General features: G+C 37.3%; 1 protein-coding gene across 2 annotated transcripts in view; it reads right to left on the bottom strand.

Moving 5' to 3' along the window:
* Window positions 1-6,857: 6,857 nt before the first annotated feature.
* LOC309870518 (uncharacterized protein) overlaps window positions 6,858-17,262 on the bottom strand; it is a 93,427-nt gene continuing 83,022 nt past the window's right edge. For both annotated transcript variants that reach the window (XR_014314637.1, XM_082742856.1), the window contains one exon: window positions 6,858-7,820. Coding sequence is in view for 1 of the 2 variants with exons in the window: in XM_082742856.1 (XP_082598982.1) it covers window positions 7,807-7,820 (14 nt within the window). In the remaining variant the exon portion in view is untranslated. The remainder of the gene's footprint in view (window positions 7,821-17,262) is intronic.

Genomic DNA, 17,262 nt, shown 5'->3' with positions numbered 1-17,262 from the left:
TAGCATGCCATGATGAGGTGTGGATTTAGACAAAGAAACATTTTTTTCTTTTTTAAAAAATGAAAAGTTTTATACTGCATAGCTGCCCAGGACTTCAGATAGCTATTCAACTGTGCCCAAATATGTAAAATGATTAACTATCATTAGAATCTATATATTTATATTAACCAGCAATCATGACTTCTACGCCTACGAAAGGAAGACAAACAAAACAAGGGAATACTTAGAACTGTGTTTAACTTCACTCCATACTCTGTTTTGTTAGAGGAAGCTTCAAGATACACATTCCAGGCGTTGCAGGGGGAAGGCGCCCATTGCCTTCTTTTGTGAAGGAGAAAAAAACAAAGACGCTATTGAGAGCTAAGTCTGGGGGCTCTAAGTGCCAAATATGTAAAGGAAAAGTATCAAATAGGTTTTGGAAGATTGTTTTATACATGCATTTCAGAAAATGAACAATTTGTATGATGTCAAGCACCATTAATTGAAATCTTTGTGCCCTTGCTTTGATAAATTTGCCTCACTGACTTGATCCAGAAGCTTTTTTGATTAAATAGCTTATATTTCTAAGTTAAAAAAATATATAGGAGGAGTATGTATTTTGACTTAGTTTGGCAGGATGTGCTGCAAGTAGAAAGCTGTATTATCTATCAGGAAATGCAGGCTCCAATATTAAATCATCAGATAATACATACGGCTATCATAAATAATAATATTTGTAATAACAGCTAATAGCAACAGCATCGACAATATCAAGCCCAAATTTAAAATGGCAAAAAATAGTGACAATATATATACTGGTTTGAAACTATAAAACCCGATTTAAAAAAATCTTGTCCAATAAACCATACATTTTATTCCCTAAAACTAATAATATGAGGGAACCTATGCTTATAACTATTCTAAATAGAAACATCTCAATAACAGAGGGGAGCAATATTGGTGTTGCCTGTGGGTTTGACAAGATTTGATGAGAGATGGAAATTGAAGAATATCAAAGAGGTAGAGGTAGTTATCTTGCTAAGAGGAGTGGTTTCAGAATGGCTAAAGGGAAATATTACACATCTGGAGACTCTATTGCTCTTCAACATCAGTTAAAAAGTTACTGCTTCCTGCTACTTGTCATACATCAGTGTATTTCTAACCCCAAGAGAAGATATGATAATGTATTTGACCAGTACTGTTAAACTGACTTAAGAACAGATTTATCTGACCTGCATAAACAAACATAAATTATAAGTCCAGGGTGAGAAATACCAAATATTTCTTTAAAATGAATAGAAATATCTTTGAGACCACTTACTATGGGAAATTGCCTACAGACGTAATTCCCACCAACTGAAGATATATGGAAGCCACAATTTGGAAGTTTCCCAAATGTCACTGAAACAATATGGCCTTGAGAAGAGATAAATTAGACAGATGGAACCATGCAAATGTAACCTATTGGAAATCTGAACAGGAGGTGACTGATAAAATAAAAGCAGCTTGTAACCAGAAAGCTCAGGTTCTGACTTATTGCAGAATTCTGGTACAAGAGGATCATGAAACACTTGGAGTTGTTGCAGGATATATCATGAGTAAATCAGAATACTGTACTTAATTAGACTGGAAAACAAGTAGCAAGGGTAAATAATACTCGTTTGAAGTCACTAAAATTTAGATCAGTAACATTTTACTTATTTTCTATAAACCACTGGCATCAGTTTTGTTATGGGAGATTGATCCTCTTGAGAGGGAAATATCTCCAGGGATGAACTTCAAGAATGTTACTAATCATGTTACTAATCAAGGATGTTACTAGTCTTTATTTGCCTTCAGGTATTTCATTTTCTAGCCAACCCAACACTGTCCCACATACCTATTCTTTTCCTAGTCTCATGTCTTTGCTAATGCTCTCTGCTTTTCATGGGACCCCTGCAAACCATCTCTACCTATCCACATCTTACCTTTACACATCTTCTCAAGCCACTTTCCATGAAGCCTTTTCTGATCATCCTTAGCCAGACAGAATCTCTTCCCCGTCTGACCCATACAGCCATAACTCACTTATGGCTCTTTTGCTGATTTTAACTTATACCTTGGTTCTGTACTACTTCCTTATTAAAATATTCCTCAAGGGCCCTCTGAATTGTTCTTATTTTCTCTGCATCAGCTAACAATATCTGGTACATATAGGAAGCATTTGTTAAATGATTAAACAAATTACAGTTTAATTTCCAAGGAATTAAGAAACTAAGAAATATAGTTGTGTCTACTCATGATTCTTGTTATTTAAAGGACTTATAGAAGTTTAGGCAGTCTCTGTTATTGGTTGCTTTATATTGGGTTATTAGCACAACCACTGGGTTGTAGCACATGGTAACTCTTTAGTACCACCCAATACCCATTCCTCCACTGTGAAATTTGTTTTTTAATCAACTTTAGCCTAGGCAAGCATGCATCACGGTATTATGGTGTATATATATTTTTTAATAGTTTGCTTTTAGACCCTGGTTAAAATTTTCAAGCAGTTTTCAATTTACATATTTTGGGGACAAATAGGACATGCAGAAACATTTGTGTGACCTGCATATTATTTTTTCAAACATTGAATAGGTGTCAACATTTTAATAATGGAAGAATTCACCTTAAAAAGAACTACCATATTTCTGGCTTTTCTTGAAAAATCAAATCTGACAAGACTCCATTCCCATTTTTTCAGATCCCCAAACTATTTGATTTTAATATGGGGATGTGAGATTCTTTCCAGTTTTGGACAGTTCCAGCCCGGCCCCTGTTCCTCATTTACGTACTTTCTTTGTACATTTTAGGCCTCTGAGTTCATTATTCCTATTTTAAAGCTTCTTTTGAAAAGATAGGGTGTGTCAGAGACTACCAGCTATTTATTAAACCTGATTTGTTTGTCCTGGCTGTAGAGTCAGACTATTTTTCCTAGCTTCCTTTGCAGTTCAGTGTGACCATGAGATTGAGGTTAGCCATGAATGGGGGAGAAGTACTATATGCCACTTTGCAGCCTATTTCATGCAAACTTTCGGTGCAGACTTCTCCATTGTATTTCTCCTTCTGATAGCCAGCTGTAGACAAAGAGACCCCGTAACTTGGCAGAGTCACAAAACTGAAGGTGTGGGTCCTTCAGTGACCCTGTCTGTAGGGAAGCAGAGTTACTAACTGCTATGGCCTTGATTGTTGTTATGTGAGCAAGAAATATACTTCTTTTTCAAAAAAAATTTCTGAACTTTAAATCTCAGAGATCAAAAAGTATGATACTTTTCTCAGAATTGTACTGCAAGTTCTAGTCTTTTAGCTTCAGTTGTTGGAGTCATATGTAAGTTTATGGTTTGAATAGAACAGAAGAAGAAATATACTTTTGGGGCACCTGGGTGGCTCAGTGGGTTAAAGCCTCTGCCTTCGGCTCAGGTCATGGTCCCAGGGTCCTGGGATCGAGCCCCGCATCAGGCTCTCTGCTCAGCTGGGAGCCTGCTTCCCTTCCTTGCTCTCTGCCTGCCTCTCTGTCTACTTGTGATCTCTGTCTTTCAGATGAATGGATAAAATCTTAAAAAAAAAAAAGAAATATACTTTTATGGTCAAACTTCCTTTATTTAGGTCTCTTTTATGGCAATTGCTCCATACTAAATAACCCAGCATGCTAATGAACTGGTAATTGCTCGTGGCATCTGATCTTTGGTAGCAAATGTCAAGTAGGCAGAGGACAAGTGAGAATAAATGCCCCAGCTTTCCTGGGGGTGCTACTGGGTCTGAGTGCCTGGTATGAAGGGCCTTGTAGATAAAATTTGGCAGCAGCAAGGGGTGAGGGAGAGGCATGTAGGGTCATCCCTGACTTTTAAAATGCTTTCTAGTCAGAGAAGCCCTATCATTAGTAGCAACAACAAACCTTCACTGAGCACCTGGTTAGTGCTTTGAGTTCATATCCAAGGGCGGTACAATGCATTTCTCTGCTAGCTTTATTGAAATTTTTTGATAGAAAAAAACCCCTCAGTTTTGACTTACATGCAGCCTCTTTGAGAGCCCTGGGCTAACCAAACCATTTCACTTACATCTTTCTGAATTAGTAGGTTCAAGCAAAATTCATTTAAATCAAGTATTTGATGTTTATTATAGTTTGCCTATTAGTTTTAGGTCAAATTTTGAGGCTATAAAATTAATTATTTACATTCAGCATGACTTAAAATTATATATTTATATGCTAATAATACATTGATCCTAGCATAATCATTGTGTAGAGAACATCATACCCATTATAATATTTGAAACATAATTTTAATTGACCAGAGCATGGTTTCTATAATTATTGCTTTGAAATGTTTATCAGAGAAGGCCTCTGTGGGGAGAGGCCTGGAAATTTCTAGCTGTTCTGCTTGCTACTGTGCAGGTAACTTCAACTTTGGGGATGTAAACAGCAAAGGCAGTCCCTTTGACCTCCAATGTGTTGTTCATGACCGTAATGTGCTAGAGGGCACATGACTCCTACTTGTACTATTGTTTTTATAGTTTGCTTAATGGCGATCCACTTAATGACATAATGTTCAGGACCACATTGCAATAAAAGTGAGGAATACCCGAAATCCTTTAATGTAGAGTTTGGATGGCAAGAACTTTTATCTGTCAAATCGAAAGCCATCTTCTTACTGTGTTCATTATGTGGGATTCATTAAATAATAACAGCTTTAAGAGTGAATGCTCCTTTAGAGTCCTGGAATGTTAGCGTTCATAGAGACTCTATGAATTAGACTCTCTCTTGACTCTTGGTGGTTCTACCCAAGTTACTTCCCCATTGTTGGGGAAATTTTCCCATGGTTTTTGCTGAAGTGGTAGAAGGAGGCTTAACTAAACTTACCCCATTGGTCCTTACTGAAATAACTGTCCACAAATGGGATAGACAGTTGATTTAAATTGAACAGTCGAATTATCTTGCTGTCTTTTGTTTGAACAGAGTTATAGAGACTGAGGTAGTTGGTCGGTGGCTCCAGAGTTGTTTGTTGTTAAGGAATGAATGGGTCAAGTAACCAGGGTAAAGGAGAGACACAGGATTTAAGAAGATACCAAAATATTAGCTTTGTTCTTAGTAAATCTGAGTTGGAAAACAGATCTGGATACAAGACCAAAATGGGCTGGCTTCCTAGCCTTACTCTTTTTAGTTGGAATTTCCTTCCAGGCAGCAGAAAGCATTTAGAATTCTCTACCTCCCACCCTCTGGGGCAAGGCCTGACTGGATGAGCACTCTGCACAGAAATCACATACCCTTGGAGGAGAGAGTACCCAAAATTTTTGAGCAGATCAGGCTCCAAAAGAAAGATAATAAAAAAGATCCTGGACTCTATACATGCAAAGGTCTTCTCAGTCCCACCAATCAGGTAAGTTACTCCCAGGGAAAAGAATGAGAGAAGGGGCTAAGGAGAAGGTGTACTGCCTGCCCCGCACTGTCTAAACAGGGAATACTTGCCGTTTTATAGGCCAGGCAGGAATCTGAGGAGGAGACAGTCATTTCTCCCATACAGTCTTGGAACCACATTGTAAGCCAATGTCATAGGGAGCAAGGATTAGGAGTGTGCACAGAAAGAAAAAATAAGGACAGTATTGGGGAGAGATCATATAGCTGACAAAAAGTGGAGAAAGTAGTTGCTGGACATCTCTATTCCCATGCGGCCAACCTCTTCTTGTTACAGGTTCTATGAAGGTCCTCTGACTCCATTTACTCATTTGTTTGTTTGCTTGATATTATTTTTATTTTTAAAGATTTTATTTATTTATTTGACAGATAGATATCACAAGTAGGCAGAGAGGCAGGCAGAGAGAGGGAGAGGAGGAAACAGGCTCCCTGCTGAGCAGATAGCCTGATGCGGGACTTGATCCCAGGACCCTGGGATCACGACCGGAGCTGAAGGCAGAGGTTTTAACCCACTGAGCCACCCAGGTACCCCTTGATCTTATCTTTTTTTTTTTTAATTTTATTTTATTTTTAAATTTTTTATTTTTTATAAACATATATTTTTATCCCCAGGGGTACAGGTCTGTGAATCACCAGGTTTACACACTTCACAGCACTCACCAAAGCACATACCCTCCCCAATGTCCATAATCCCACCCCCTTCTCCCAAACCCCCTCCCCCCAGCAACCCTCAGTTTGTTTTGTGAGATTAAGAGTCACTTATGATTTGTCTCCCTCCCAATCCCATCTTGTTTCATTGATTCTTCTCCTACCCACTTAAACCCCCATGTTGCATCACCACTTCCTCATATCAGGGAGATCATATGATTAAGTAATCTCTACACCCAACATGGAGCTTGAATTTACAACTCCAAGATCAAGAGTCACATGCTCTACAGATGATGTTCACTAACTGAGCCAACCATGCCCTGGTCCTCCAACCCAACTCCTTATAACAAACCCTGACTACTTAACTTGGCTTATAAGCTTCTCTCTTTTTAACCAAATCATCCTTAATATACTAAATAACCTTTGGTGGTTTTAAAACTTTATTATATGCTCTACACTGTGGTATGCACCTGATAATCTTTAGTTAATTTAGGGAAAGCCTGATTTGTTATAATAGACTTAAGTAAAGATTTAGTAATTAAGTCTTTTAAAAATTAATTTAATGTATTAATTAATAAGGTTTATTAATTAAATTAGATATTTAAAAGATTAACATTTCTGTAGTCCCCTTTGCCTTATAAAGACTGCAAGCAACTGTGCAGAATATTTTAAGTAGTACTTTAAAAATCCACCCCTTTCAAAAGAAACAAAAAAAACAAAACAAAACCAAAACACGAATTCATTTATGAAGAATTATTACACACTTTCTGCAGAAAAGATGTAGTTCCACAGTTTCTGTGAATACATTTGTAATAGTTCTAACATTTATTTGACATTATAAAATGGTCAAGTGCAGACAAAAAGATCATGATATTCATTCGAACCATATGACATTTTTTGTAGGTCAAAATGGGCAAATATAGGCAAATTCCTATGAGCAAACCTCATTATGCACCATAACAATGTTATAATAGTGCTAATGGTTTTGTGCATCTGAGAGAATTCTTCATGCGGAGAATTGTCTAGGCTCTGATCCAGTCTTAAGTCTAGGGAAGTAGTTCACAAACCCAGTTCATGACTAAGTTGAAACCTGCCTAAGAAAAATGAGAGAAATAATAATAATGTAAAGAATTTTAGTTTCAAAAAAAGGTAAAATTCTGCAATTATGAAAGTCTGAGATTAGAGGATCTTGGAGGGTTAAAAATAGCTTTCCTTTTGTAAAATGATGTTATAGTAGATAGTACTTCTAAAATGTACTTACCTGGAAAAAATAATGGCAAGTTCCTATCAGCCTTCAAAACAGTTCTTGATATTTTACTATTCTCTAATATCCAAATGTTTAGGAACCATCCACGGGCACACAAAATAACCACAAACAGGATGACACAGACGTAGGCAAGGAAGGAAAACCGAAAGCTGAACAGCCCATTCAGTCATCGTGGATTCTTTATTCTTTCTTTTATCCATGCGATGAGGAACCAAAAGTTCTTTCTTTCTATTCTTAGAAGAAGAAGGTCTCCACTGCCTGCGATCTTCTCTGATGCCATTCCCCCATATCTCGTCTTTGCTTTGTAATTCATTGCCAGGGGCTTTATTCTTCCCAGCACCTTTTCTTCTGAAGCCTGAGCAAGGTGATGGAGAAATTATCATTCTCTCCCTGGTACTCCCACTCTGCCATCTTCCTCAGCACAAGTGTGTATCTGATTATTGTAGCAATTTCTTGAGTTCTCTGATGAAGGGTCTTCTAGGTCTCAAAACACCAAAACTGTAAAGAAAAAACAGAGGAGAAGGTTGTCTTACTTTCTTTCCCTCTTGTACTAAGGAACCTTCATTTAATTTAGCCTTCAAAAGTCCTCTTTTTCTCTTCACTGACTTCTCTTCCCTTGATATTTTACAGTCAACTTTTCTAAGTTTCTCATCTGTTTCTCTACTCCTTCCTTCATAGAATGGAGTTTCCATGTCCACCATTGGCCTTCTCATTCCTTCCTGTGTCTTGAGGGCCTCAGGATTGACTGTGTCCAGTCTGGAGATGGAGGAGATGACCTTTTTTCCCTATGCCTGGGGGAAAAGTAAAATTCTCTAATTTTAGTTTAGTCTGCCCCCCAGCAGATGCTGTACTTGATTTCCAAAGTGATTTTCCCTAAGAAATAAGGTAAGAATATGTTTTTTTTTTTTCCATAGACAACATGGTATTATCTAAATGAGTAAAGTATATTTCTTCTATTAGCATTTGGGCATGATAGGACTTTGCCCATTACTAAATAATAATATCAATGAATATGATTTTTTACCAAAAAGATTTGACTCTTGTTTGGATTTGGATTTTAAAAAAAGAGTTTACAGTTGCAGTTGTAAATGGCTCTCTACCACTCTGGAGGGGTGGCACCAGTTCCAATTAGATTCCATTAAATTCTGAATCTCCTGGCTGATAGAAATAGAATGGACAGCTTCTGTTACCGGTCCCACCACTTACATAATAGGAACTGAATTTGGCATGGTGATACAGAGAAGAATACAGTATAGGACCAGCTTTTAAAAAGCTCAGTCTAGGAGCAGGCTGGGGGATTCAGGCAGTTGAGCATCTGACTCTCGATTTCAGTTCAGGTCATGATCTCAGGGTCAGTGAGATGGAGCCCAGCATCTGGCTCCCTCTCCCTCTGCCTACCCCCCCCCCAAAGGGTATGCTCTCTTTTTCTCTCTCAAATCAATCAATCTTAAAAAGAGAGCTCACAGTCTAGATGGAACTTAAATTACAAACATTTATATAATCTTGTACAAAGTAGTCTATAAGCCAAGAAACAGAATTTAGCTGTTCAACACAAGACATTCTTGATACTTTAAGGCTACTACGAAGTCACACAAGATTAGTTTATAACAGTTTGCAAGTGTTTTTAATTTTTATTATTTCATTTGACCCTTGAAATTATGTTGTTAGATGTTGTTATTTCATTTTAAAAATTAATAGAGCTCAGTAAGCTGAAGTAATTTGTCCAAGATCACCTAGTTTCTGAGAGGCAGAACTGGGGTTCAATTGTGATTAAACTCTGACTGCTCTGGAATATATTACCAGATTAAATAAGCTAAGAATGTGTATTAACAGTTCTCGAATTTAAGCTAATCAACAGTTTAGGGCTGTATTACACACACATGATAAGAAATAAGGAATAGGAGAATACAAAACTCTGCTTCAAAGAATAGGTGTTGTGATATTCGTTTAAAGTAGTTAGTAGTCATGACTCCTGATACTACTTTCCCGTGAAGTGAGGGTATGAAGAATTTACCCAATGACATATATTGTTGAGTATATGAGTCAGAGGAATTGCTCAATCAAATGTAGAGACTGATTGAATTAATTACTAGGATGATTTTGGTGACAGGGTATAGTAGTTTCTAATTTAATTTCTTGATAAAAACAGAATTCATTGTAGTTGTAAGTAAATTCACTCAATTGCACTGACATTTGGAATCAAACCAGACAAGTTTCAGTTTCTTTAAATAGTTAGGGCAATTGTGAGTCCTTAGGTGGCTCAGTTGGTTGTCTGCCTTCAGCCTGGGAACTGAGTCTGGCATTGGGTTCCCTGCTCAGCCTCCACCCATCCCCCTGCTAGTGATCTCTCCCTCTCTCTCTCTCTCTCTCTCTCTCAAATAAATAAATAATATAAATTTAAAAAATAGTTAGAGCCATTGTGAAAATGGATCTTTTTATTGGAATCAAGGAAGAATATAGTGTTTCTGTATCTCAATTCTCAAGATCTACCTTAGACCAAGCTATTTATGCCCCACTCTTTCCCATTCCCCCAACTCTGTACCTAGTAGAGCTGGAATAATAAGAGTAAGCTTAAGAGCCTGTGAGAGCATTGTAGACGACTTGGATAAGGGAGACAGGCTAAATGTAAACAAAGACTGTTGGGCATTACCTGTGCCCTTAGTAACTACCTCTCCCACCTCTCTCACCCAGACTCACCTTCCTACAAATGCGTGACAAGCTGAAAATCTCATCCCCATCCAGATGCTCATGTCATAAAGGTCAAGAGAAAAGCATTTGGAGACTGATAGACCTATAAGTTCAAGGGATAAACTTATATTTCAACTCATTTGTTTTCTTAACTAAAATGGAGATTATAAAACTCATCTTCACGGTAGCTACCTTTATTATGTAAGAACTTGATTATTTCACCATCTCAAAAACAAAACAAACAAGAGAACACGTATTGACCTGTTTCCTTTATGACCTCATAAAGGCAGGACCTGGTAAATAGATAGTACAGTTATTCTAGAAGTCCTGGTAGGAAATATATGATTTGAGAGTAGGAAAATAATCCAAAGAGAATTTAGGGCCAGTTACGTCAGTGAAATTTCTGGGAGACTGTGATCTGGGGTGTGAAGGACTATCCCTTCCAAAGTGCTTCTAAGAAGGAGGTGCTTAGCATTGTGGGTCACTTTGGATCTCAGGGACAACATATCCCACATTTGGAATCTATTTACTAATAGAACCCATAAAGTTACTAGTTTTGAATGGAAGAGCTCACTGCAGCTGGTCCAAGCCTCGGAACAAAGCTCTGCCATGCAGTCGTTACGAGCCAGCAAGTCCAATGGTGCTTGAAATGTCTGTGGCAGTTTGGGATGCCCTATGTAGCTTCTAGCAGACCCCTATCAGAGCATAATATACAAAGCAAGCTGGTAATATTTGGAAATAAATACTTTACTGTTGAGAAACTGCTCTTGGCTTGCTAATGGACTCTGTTACGCATTGAAAGTCTGACCATGTGAACTTCACCTCTATTAATGACATGTCTTCTGCCCCACCAGGCACTAATGTTCAGTTTGTCCAGCAGCACTCCATCATCAGGTGAAAATTGCATGCATGAGATCAGACCTACACATGTGCTGGAGGCACTAATAAGTTTTAAGACCAGGTGGCTCACATCGCCCATGTACTTACACCTATTAAAGTAACAGACTTCCATCAACCCACCATGGCCTCAGGTAGACTTTTCTCTAACTAGCTAATATAGGAAGAAGTTCAGTTCTGGTTTACAGATGCTTCTGTCTTATAATATAACTTTGCACCAGTGCCCTGCTGCAGCCATATAACCCCATGAGGGGTGGACCTGAAGGACAAGAAGAAAGAAAATCCTTCTAGTGGGTAGCAATTTGGGTGATATAACTGATTTTCAGTGTTGTTTGTCTGAAAGGAGAGATGGTTGTAATCATGTATCTATACCAATTTATGTACTGTGGTTAATGGTTTGGCTAGATATTCAGGGATTTGGAAAGATCATGATTGGAGGAATGCTGATAAGTAGGTTTGGGGAAGAGATATGTAGATTGACTTATAAGAATGGGCCCATCTAGTGGCAGGTCAGTTGGATCAAACTCTGTTTTAGAAAGGTTCTCAACTTGTTCTCACTGAAGTATTCATTTGTCCTAGATTTTGTGTTGTCTTCCCTGTTGTCATCTTTCTGCAAATACTTTGTCATGTTACCGCACAAACAGTGAGTTTGACCAAGTAAATAATTTTATGTAAAAAGTAGAAGGTGATGGGCTTTCATGGAATACACTGGTCTTAACATGTATTCCGTAAATCATAGATAACTTCTCCCTCCCCAGCTTGACTGAGGTATAATTGGCAAATAAAATTATTAGATATTTAAATTATGCAATGTAATTATTTGATATATACATTGTGAAAAGATTCCCCGCATCGAGTTAATTAACACAGCACTACATATTTACCTTTTTTTCTTGGTTAGAGCATTTAGGTTCTACTCTGTCATCAAATTTCAATTATACAATACAATGTTATCAACTATAGTCACCATGTTACACATTATATCCTTAAGCCTTATTCATTTTTGAACTGAGAGTTTTCACTCTTTACCAAACTCTCTCTAGTTCCCCCAGCCCCTGGCAACCTCTTTTCTACTTTACGTTTCTATGAATTTGACTTTTTTTTTTCCAGCTGCCATATGTAAGTGATACCATGCAATATTTGTCTTTCTCTGCCTGGCTTATTTCACTTAGCATAGTGTTCACCAGGTTCATCCATGTTTTCACAATGGTAGGATTTCCTTTTAAGATGGAGTAATATCCCATTGTACATAGATGCACTTTTTCTTGATCCATCTGACAATGGCTCTATAGAATGCTTAGCAGGCTCTATTGAAGACTGGTTTGTGTGGATTTTGGCAGAAGTGGTGTGGTTCTGGAGCTAGTTGCTATTGTAGAGGCTTCCCAATGCCACAGGCAGTTCTTCATCATACAGTTTCCTGATTTTTGTCAGAAGCAGTAGCTCCCTTAGTAAGCAAGTACTATGATGTGACTTTGGGAGTCACTCCATGAGTTCCAGACTGCATTCAGTTTCTATAGCACTCCTAAAGTCGAAGTCATTTAATTTAAGCAATTTCCATACTGCTTTCTTTAGTTAGCTAGAATGGCTTCTGTGTTCTCCCACTAAGCCTTGACTGGTACAGTCAGGAAAGTCTTACCCCAATCCAAAAGTAGTCAGAAAATGGACTCCATGCACAGGTAAAGGCAGTTTTAACCTGTGTCTTTAATAGGTAGCATTTTGAAAAAGTTTCAATAGCAGCATATTATATATATTCCCAAAATGTTTCATTGCTGTCTTAATGCTAAGCAGATTATGAGAAAGGACAGAAGAGTATTGGTATGAATTCTTGGGAAGTTTAAGTTTAAAAATGTGAAGTGAAACTAGCAATAATAATAATGTTTACAGATTCTGTGACCATGTGGACAAGTCACTGACTATTTTGTAAATTTAGAATAGCAATGTGTTCTCTTCAACATATCATGAAACTACTGGAGATGTTAATGGGGTATTTTGTGATTCACAGCAATGTGCTATAGAAGAGAAATATAAGGAAGCCATAATGTACTGTGAAAATCTTATCTATTCATTATTTTTACAAAAATCAGTGACGGAAATACTTTTTTGAAAACAGAATCCTCCCACTGAAGTCAAGCAGTAGTAAATGCTGTCTGCTTAAAAGTCTCTAAATAGAAGCTTTTCTGGGTTAGCTCTATAGATTGGAAAACTGGGGGAAATTTGAAAACCCAACGAAAGTACTTCCTGAAGCTTAAACCAGTGCATCTGCTGGCCTCCTTTTCCTATCATTGTCATCAAGTACTAGAAGTTTATAGTATCTACTTGCAAAGGATACTTTAAAACATGACTGTGCTTTTAGGTAATTTTAAATTATGTAATTTTAAAGGGTATTAGTGCTGGATCTGTGTAAACCTGGATGACCTATTATTTGTAGCAATGTTTCTTAAGCTGGGGACTTGTTTGGCTGGCCAGTAAGGGGACTAAATTTCTGCATTTCCAACAAGGTCCCAGGTGTTGTTGATACTTCTGACCTATGGATCACACTTTGAATAAGAAGGATTTGTAGGCTAAGATTTAAAATCTTAGCCAAGTTCTTTAAAAATTAATGGCAAATTATTTGTTTCCTTCTTCTAATTCAGACAGGTAATTTGGATACTGCACTTAACCCAGTCCCAATGTCAAACCAGGATACATATTTGTAAAAGAAAAAAAAGGCATGGAAGTTAAGGTTGTGATTTTAAATACTGGCAGATTTTCTATTCTGGAGTAACTAAAGCTTTTATTTCCGTGTTACAAAACAGAGTCTACTTAATAGTGTGGACTTGAATTAAGAAAGATGTGGACTGAAGTAACTGGGTGGCTCACTTGGCTGAGGGTCTGACTCTTGATTTTGGCTCAGGTCTTGATCTCTGGGTTATAAGACTGAGCCCTGCATTGGGCTCCATGATGAGAAGAGAGTCTGCTTGAGATTCTCTCTCTCTGTTTTCCCTCTTTGCCATTCCCTCACCCCTGTTCTTTCTCTCTCTCAAATAAATAAACAATTCTTTAAAAAGAAAAGAGAGAGAAAGACCTGTATTTGGATCAGATTTACCTTTAACGTTGTATGAACTTGGGCAAATCAAAAAAATTCCTAAGCTTGGTTTTCTGTGTGGTTGTCACAATGTCTTAGAGTTGCAGTGAGGTTAAAAGGGACAATATGGGGAGTCCTTTGCCATGTGCCTACATACAGGAAGTCATCAATAAAGATTACTTGCTTCATTAGTTATTATCTCCAAGCAGCAGTCTGGCTCCAGGTTGGTTGTGACTCTTAATTAGAGTAGGAATTCTTGACTAAGAGTCTAGTGCCTCTAATGAGTGAGATTGCTTTGTGAAAACTAGTCATTGCCATCATCATTGTCTGGTCATATTGTCAAATATGGAGCTGATAATTGCCTATGAAATACTTCACCTGGAAGAAATAATGTGAGTATCAAAATTGGATACATTCTATTTTCAAATTACTTATAACTAGACTTGTGTCATTATAGCTTTTGGCTTAGACCCTTAAATATCAGCATACTTATTTGGGTGGAGCTAGAGAGTATTATGCTAAGGGAAATAAGTCAGTGAGAAAGACGAATACCACATGATTTCACTCATATGTGAAATTTAAGGAAAAAAATGGTCAAAGGGAAAAAACAAGAGAGGCAAACCAAGAAACAGACTCTTAACTATAGAGAACAAAGTGATGGTTACCAGAAGGAAGGCAGGGATGGGGGTTGGGTAAGAGGGAAATGGGTGATGGGGATTGAGGAGTGCAATTGTGTTGAGTACCAGATGTTGTATGGAAGGTAGAACTACTACATTGTACACCTGCAATGAATATTGCACCATATGTTAACTAATTGGAATTTAAAGAAAAACTTAAAAAGTAAAAACAAACAAACAAACAAATATTCATATATTTTTTTGTTATTCTGAATATGTAAGGAAAATTTTAAAGTATGTATATTTTGTCTTTATGAATATTTAGCTGTGTAGTTGCCTGAAAGCTTTGTAATACAGAATCCTAAAAAAATAAAGATTAATATTCAATACATCAAATGTTCCATATTTATCCAGCATGTTAGCTACTTTCAACCTCAGAAACTTTTTTTCCCCCCATTGAGGAGGCATTTGTGCAATTGTTCATATCTGTAGAACTTCTAACACTGTATTTATGTAAAATTATACTTCAGTATAATTGCCTATGTAATTAACATTCAGGAAAAAATTATTTATTCAGGAGCACATTTCACAATTCAATTTCAGTCTGTGACAAAGAGGCTTTTAAATGTTAATCTTATGAAAGAAAACGGAGCAAATAGTAAAGGCTGTGGATTAATACAAGAGGCAGCTATTTACAGCGTAACATTTTTCCTCCCTGGGAATTACCTATTTTCTACCAGAGAGTCTAGGCATGTTTCAAATCTCACTGGGAAGTGTGGGGTTGAATCTTATATTTTGTGCATATTAGACAGTTTCACATCAGGTGACTAAATAAAAGAGCAAAATGGTTACAAATACATTTGTTGTTGAAGCTTTAAAAGAGACAGAAGAATAAATGCACATTATGGTGGAGTTAAAAATGATCAAGAATACGTAGAAAATAGAAATAGGAGGTATATTTTCTCAGTCTCAATTCTACAGGTATTTTCTGCTTCAGATAATAATCCTTTCAGAGCTTATGAACAGGATGCGTGCTCCCCCTCCCATCAGCTAGCTTTTAATTTCAATAACATGCAGTAACATCTCTGGAGAACCACAGGGACTATTTCTGTCACATACCTATGATTGTGGAAATTGGTGGAAGTTTGAGGGAGACAAGAGTAGAAATATCATTATCTATTCACATGTTTCTTTTCTGATTACAGAATATCATGTTGGAATAAGATTAAAGAACTTGTTAATACCTAATGAAACATAAAAACTTACAGGAAAGTTATTTTCTAGTGGTATTTTTGATAGGAACTTAAAAATGTACTGTGTGTCTGTAATTGTTCTAAGGCATAATGTAGTGCTTTCAGTTTATTTGCAAAATAAATGTATAAATAAATTCTTGTTAGAAAGATTATTGTTGATGATACACAGAAATAACATATGTTGTTTAATCATAATATAGAACTTCATTGTCATTGCCACCACCTTAGTCCAAGACACCAAAATCTCTTGTTTATATAATTGCACCAGCTTTCTTTCTGGACTCCCCGCTTTCACACTTGGCCTATTGCCCACAGAACGGTCAGAATTAACTTTTCAAGCTTAACTTTGATTATATGCACAGACTCTCAGAACCATGTCTATCCACCTACCTGTATATGTGCCGTTCTGACCTCCTTTTCCTCCTACTATTTTGGATAAACTCTCCCATCCAAAGCCGCTCCTCCTCTCATGGGTGAGATGCAATCTTGTTTCACTTACTCAAAAAATGACTCCAGATATTCTCCCGGTTCTGTCCAGCATCACTACTTTCCCCTCTCCATCAGGTCATCTCTACGAGCATATCTACCCAAACCCCTTGCCCCATTTTTCTACTTCCATTTACAAGGAAATTCCTCTAAGTAGTAATTTATACTTATTTCCTCCACTTCTCCATTTTCTCTGAACTCCTTCTATTCAGGCCAATCCCCACCGTTACTTTACTGAAACTACTTTATTAAAGTTTGCCATTGATTTCCACATTGTAAAATTCAACCAACAGTCAAGTCTTAGCCCTCCTCTTAACTGAGCAATAGCCAGCATTGGGCACAACCGATTGTTCTTTACTACTTGAAACACTATCTTTAGTAGGCTTTTGGGCTATCACAGTTTCCAGTTTTCTTCCTACCTCACTGGCAGCTCTTTCTTAGATTCCCTCATGAACACTATGTCCTGCTTCCTTCACTTCTTTCAAGTCTTTGTTCATGTATCACATCACAACGAGGTCTTCCTATTCTCTCTGTGTTAGGACTCTCCACAGAAACAGATTTAATAAGATATATATATGAATATATATATTCTTGTGAATATATATGATATGATATATATATGATATATATATTCATGAGAGACACAGAGAGATATTTATTATAAGGAATGGCTCACACAATTATGGAGGTTAAGTCCCAAGATCTGCAAGCTGGAGATGAAGGAATAGTTCCAGTCCCAGTTGGAAGGCTTGAGAACCAGGACAGGGTGAATGTTCTAGCCCAAGGGCAGGAGAAGACCAATGTCCCAGCTCAAGAAAAGCAGATTTCAGGCAGATTAACTTCCCACTTATTCAGCTCCCTTTTTTTTCTACTCAGGTTTTCAATTGATGGAGGCCATCTACATTAGGAAAGGCAATCGGCTTTACTCTGGCTAC

The sequence above is a fragment of the Mustela nivalis genome, assembly GCF_964662115.1.
Source record: "Mustela nivalis genome assembly, chromosome: 7".
Classification (NCBI taxonomy): domain Eukaryota; kingdom Metazoa; phylum Chordata; class Mammalia; order Carnivora; family Mustelidae; genus Mustela; species Mustela nivalis.
This window is presented reverse-complemented; position numbering and strand designations above follow the sequence as displayed.